The sequence below is a fragment of the Drosophila ananassae genome, chromosome 2L, assembly GCF_017639315.1.
Source record: "Drosophila ananassae strain 14024-0371.13 chromosome 2L, ASM1763931v2, whole genome shotgun sequence".
Lineage (NCBI taxonomy): Eukaryota > Metazoa > Arthropoda > Insecta > Diptera > Drosophilidae > Drosophila > Drosophila ananassae.
Window position 1 is genome coordinate 5,044,476 of NC_057927.1, and position 5,869 is coordinate 5,050,344.

Genomic DNA, 5,869 nt, shown 5'->3' on the forward strand with positions numbered 1-5,869 from the left:
ACGTCTGGAATCTGGCGGCCTGGCGATCGCAGCCTGCTGGCGGAACCTGCCTACCCATCAACGCACTGCGTTCACATTCCATTAAATTAGCCGCAAAGGCAACTCCTTATTAGCACCATAATTTAGAATGCACGCCCACAGTCGCCCTGCAACGGCGGCACCAAAGTGGGCGGCTACTGTGCGGTCGCCAGTTTTGTTTGCAATTTGTTAATAGGTTGTGGCATGCAGCATGTTAATACCTAATGTCGTGGACCAAGACATGGCCCAGCACCAGCACCAGGAGCCAAAGCTGGAAGCTGCTAGGAGTTGCATGTAGACGTGGCACAAAGCTGCTGCAGCATTCTCATTAGCCATGCGGTTTGCCCGGACAACTGGCGGACCGGCAACCGGCAACCGGCTGGCTGGCAACTTAATCCTCTGGACTAGCGCTTATGCTAATGCCCCTGCCATGATGTGCATTAAATTTGCACACGGCTATGGCCAAATTAGCCAGAATTGGCCAGTTATTTAAGGCATCTATTAGTCATAAAATCGATTGCCTCGGAGTCTGTGTCTATGTCTGTCTATTGCCCTGCCTGTCTCTGTCTCAGTACCGGGGCTTGGGCTCATTCGCACGCCTCGGCCAAGTGGACGGCAATGGCCCGTACTTGACTTCTGAACCAGCGCCCACCGAGCGTGACTGGACTGGAAATGCTGGCTGAAATGGAGCCGCACCAAACCCAGACCAAAACCCCAAAACCCCCGGACGAAAGACAGGCTTCAAACACGGCCTAAGACAACACAACATGGCACAGAAATTGGCTAGCCAAAAACTAACAACAATGAGCACTGCTCCCCTTCTTGTTGTTCTGTTCAGATAGCCGATCTAAGTTGAGCGCGCTGTTTCAAATAGAATTTTTCCCACCATCTAAAAATAAACTGACTAATGCAATGAGTGTTTACATGAGGGTTGGATGTGGTCCACGACTATATAATGCTCTCCAAACATACTTCTTCAAATCCTCGAAAGTGCAAGATAAATGGGATATTTGTCGTTTATTTGTAAGCAAGATGGGGCGCACATTTATCTTTGATGTAAGTGGGTCTAAGACTTTGGATTCTATTGAAAATAAATGAGGAAAAAATTGGAAGGAAGATCTTGAAGATCTATTCTACACCTAATTCCATTTAATGCAAAGGAAACATTTGTATAATTATAATTACACCTTCCTCCAGGAAATATAGACGTCCAAAATATCAAAAATATTTATTGAAGATGTTAATATTATTAAATATTCATTTGTATTCTAGTCCTCATGGCGCTTTTATCGTTTTTCTATATACCATGCCATAAGTACACCATTACATGATGGCCACACCGAGTTCAAAGTCTAAGCAACGCATTACAATAATTCTGGGCTTCGTGTTGGTTCTTTTGTTCTGTTTGGTTGTTTATTAATTTACCCACTTATATAAAATTTTTGCCCGCTTGCGGTTAAAGCTGGAGTTGGCATTTATTTCATGGTTCAGAGACGTGGGGACGTGTGGGAGCCTCCGAGCGGTCGCAAGTGACTGCAAATTATACGGCCGGACCACATAATAATAAATGAAAATGTCTGTAATTCTCATGTGCAAAAGCAGAAGCCCGGGGAGCTCAAACTGGCAGAAAAGGAAAAACAAACGGACTGAAGCACTCGCTTATTATGCAGCTCATTTGCGAAGAGGAGCCGGCGATTCCCGCGGTCTATACAACTCCCTGTCTTTTTCTCAGCCTCTATCCCTTTCTCAGTCTCTGGCAGAGTCTCAGGCCCAGTCTGGGGAATCGGAAGTTAAGCTAAACAAATAGGCGGCGTGTAAATGAACTCTGCAAGGGGTTGGCTACTGGGCTGACCCATTATTGTCCGCCTGCCTGCTCTCAATCGATAAAGAAAAGTGCTGTTGAGGGAGTTGAGTCTACTCGTACATGAGTACGGGTGTTTGGGTTTTTTAGCACCTAAAACCCAAGACCGGGAGTCGTTTGATAAGTACACAACGGACAGCTGTTCGGGCATCTATCATATGGTAGGGCTTACCGTATGACATGGGAACATCCGGTGGCTGGAACCCAACGATCAGCCCTCGCCCTCGCTCTCGCCAGGGGTTCAATAAACTTGTTGAGCCTCAAAAGTTTCTGGCCTGGAACCTGCCAGTGAACGAATTTTTTAACTTACCTCCTCCAAAAGGGAGGTGGGCAAAAAAAAAGAAGGCTAACAAATTCGAAAATTGTGAGTGGCCAATGGCCAGTGGCCAGTCTGGAGTCTGAATCCCTCACTGGGGACCAGCGATACACTTAATTTTGACAGATTACATCTCATTATGTACACCTCGGGGCCAAAATGCAAGGCAGGCGGTTAAACAAGTTCGACTTCCAGACCGAACACCCCGAGATTGATGGCCAGATATTCGGTTTGCATAGTAATGCGGCCTGCCACAGCATCAAATCGAATTGATCCAAGTTATGGACACTGAAAATTAATTCCCGTTCTCACCGAGAAGAAGGCGATAGCGAAGGCGAAATTATTTGGCATCCATGCCATCCATGATCGCAGAAACAGAACCTAGCTATTCACATTGTTTATTGCACAGCGAATTGGAGTTCATTTATAAGGCAATTTAAAATCAATTTACGTGTTGCATGTGCCGTTAATTTATCAAGAGCAACCAGTCCCTGGAAGTCCAATAGCTATAGCTGGGATAGCTGGGATCTCCGACAAAAGTGGTCGAGGAGCAGCCCCAAGACCGCGACTTTTCAACAGTCCCATCATGGGCAATTAATTAAAAATCGAGCAGACAGTGAAAACGCTTCACGAAGTGGAGGGGCGTGCTGGCATTATGATTTTTTCATTGATACAAATATCGCGGGATGTCTGCTTCTGGTTGCCCCATCATCGCCGCCAACTTGTTGCCCCAGCATGCACTCCCTTTCCCATTCCCAGACCCATTCCCAATCCCGCCTCCGATTTTTATTGCCCGCCTGCTTCTAATAGGAACAAATTTATCAGCTCTGTACGTGCGTTCGACTTAAGTTTGACTAAGTAGAGGAAACTCGGCGCATATCAAAATACGTATATAATATATAATTTATTAGAAACAAATACAGACTACATAACACGTACGCCCCAACCGGAGCAGGGTGTATCTATCACCTGTCGGGGCTTCTTTAGGCTGACTAAGGCTAGGGCTCTATTTCATAATGAGGCATTAGATGAGGATGCTCCAGGATCACAGTATCGCTCTATGGCCGGTCGCACCTCACAGGCAGTAGACCAAGGTCCAGAACAGGGCATTGAACACGATGAATGCCACCGGGAAGACGAACCGCATCTTCCTGTCGATCCACAGGGACACCTCCTTGGGGGTCATGGTAGCGAAGGTTTGCGGGGGTTTCTCCTTCGGCGTTTCTCCCGACGTGTTGCTGGAGCTCTCGTCCTGCTCGTCCAAACTGATGGCAGAGTCCTCCCGACTGAGACTGCCTCCTATAATAATCGGGGTCTCAATGGTTATGACTGTGTTGTTGGGACCACCGCAAGACTTGTCCATGCTGGTGGTGCTCATGGTGCTATCTGTGCGCTTGTATCCATGTCGGCGATGCTTCTTTATGTGTGGCACGAAAGTGGACTTGACAATGTACTTGGTGGTGCGCTTCTTCAGTTCCAAATTGTTGTTCCTCCGGAAGATGGTGTTCACAAAGGCAAACTCAACTAAGCTGCCGAAAATGAAGATGGTGCAGACCAGGAACCACACCTCCGACATGGTCACATAGCCCGTCTTTGAGAGATTGGCCTCCTGGGACAGCGATAAGGTGATAAAGGATAGAAGTGTGGTGCATCCCAGGGTGGTACGGGCCGGTGTTTGATCCGCCTGCAGCCAAAAAGACACCCACGAAATACACACTATCATTATGGAGGGCAGGAAGTAGTCGATCACATAGTAGCCCACTTCCCTGGTCAGCATTATGTTGAATCGGATGGTACTGTAGTTGCCCACCAAGGCGCCATGGCTCATATGGCTGCCATTGGATATGCGGATGGACTCGTTGGTCAAAGAACCGATCAGGTTATATTCCGCCAGTTGCAGCTCGGTGTCGAAGGTCACTGCGTTTTCAGTCTCCCAGCGGAGTTGCACCAGCGTGGTGTTATACATCCAGCTTTCCAGGATCGTGGTGCAAGTCTGGTCGTCAAACGGAAACTTGGCAAAGTTCATCCAACAGTACAAGGTAGCCTGCAGTCGTGTGGATATCAGGACGGTGCCATTCGGGTAGATGGTGGTTAGCTCGTCAGGTGAGCTCGTTCCCAGGACACTGGAAGTCTGTTCGTTGGTAAGAAATATGTGCGGCACCCAGATCATCTTCTTCAACGAGGTCTCCCCCATGATCGGCTGATTTCGGTTGGGCACTAGGCTGGAGAAAGCCAGGCGGGGGTCCTGGTAGCGCAACTGCAGCAGACCTTGGACCATGAACTGTAGAGTGCTCGACTCCACGTTCTTCATCACGTAGATATAGAAGCGAGTGTACACTCCCAGGGGCTGCACCTCGCCATCCTTGTTGTAGGACGTGGGAGGATTCAAGTTATCGTACCGACAAGAGTCGGTCAGGCGCTTGATTAACTCCATTTGCGACAAGGACTCTGCATTGTTCAGCGAAGGACAATCACTGCTGCTCGTTTCTGTCAGATTTATGGATAAATTGTAGGTATTTGAGCTGTTCGATGGGGCCAAGAGCACCGATCCATTGGCGGCTGAAAAGAAATTGTGAATAGGATACCATAAGTGTCAGAAAATAATATGAACTCCTTAAATATTGGCGCATAAAATCGCGTGTGCTTTAAATTTGATCGATGCGTTTTTTTAAGCGATGGAGATATTAAGTATTAAATCGACAATGTCAAATTGTGATAAATGAGGGAATACCTAAGTAAAAATTTTCCTTTCCTATAATTTTGAATTAATTTTTGAATAGCTGTCTTCAATAATAAGATTTAAATTTATTAAATTTAATTTTTTCTATTGAGATTCTATTAAAGCAAGAAGTCTCGAGAAATTTCTACCTTTGTGTAATGAAAATCTTTTCAAATTGAATAAATATGAAAAAATTGCACAATATTCAAGCCAACAAATTCTAAGGATTACTGCTGCATCCTTGAATCCAAATATTAAAAAAAAACTACAGCAACTTCTGCAAATAATACTGATTATTATCCCAAAAATTGACTTCCTAATTGGATAAAAAGGATATCTGTCTGACTATGACCTTAAAACCTACCCAAATTCAAACCAGCTTCGTTTAAACTCAGAACTCCGGCAGCGGTTAATCCAAAGTAGCTGAAAAGTATCAAGAATCCGGGTATATCCATTTTCCACTTAGTCATATTTTGCACCGAACTCCGGACTAATCACGGGACTTAATTAGCAATTTCCTTGGAGTGCGATTCGATTTCCGACGATTTTCTTTTAGGCGCGCTACGATTTCACGGCCAGCCGCCTGGCCTTTTCTCGATGAACTATTTGGCGACAAGTTCGCGGCCGCTTGTCCAGTCCAAAATCGGATGTCGGACGGGTTCGGTTTGGGGTTCGGGCCCGTGGAGCGGTTCGTTCTACGTAATATCTATTACTAACTTATTTATTTTAATTGCGAGCGGCTTTTAATTCTTTTGCCACCCATGACAGCTTGTTCGGGCAATTATTGTTTGGCCTTTGTGCCAGTGACACTGACAGTGGCTCACGGCACATGGCTCCTCCTCCGTTGGCTCTTATCATTTCTGGCCAAAATCGGCTGTAAGCAAAGTGGGGGCTTTTTCGTCAGCCGCCGTGTAATGCCCTTAATTGTGGCTATCACTGGTGCGGGAGAGCGAGC

At 46.3% G+C, this 5,869-nt stretch overlaps 1 protein-coding gene across 1 annotated transcript; it reads right to left on the reverse strand.

Moving 5' to 3' along the window:
• Positions 1 to 3,080: 3,080 nt before the first annotated feature.
• Positions 3,081 to 5,640, reverse strand: LOC6499986 (pH-sensitive chloride channel 2). The gene is made up of 2 exons (XM_001953447.4): positions 5,279 to 5,640; positions 3,081 to 4,754 (listed from the first exon to the last, which is right to left on the reverse strand). The coding sequence occupies exons 1-2, from the start codon at positions 5,382 to 5,384 to the stop codon at positions 3,271 to 3,273; spliced, it is 1,590 nt and encodes a 529-aa protein (XP_001953483.2). The 5' UTR covers positions 5,385 to 5,640; the 3' UTR covers positions 3,081 to 3,270.
• Between the last annotated feature and the right edge of the window lie 229 nt (positions 5,641 to 5,869).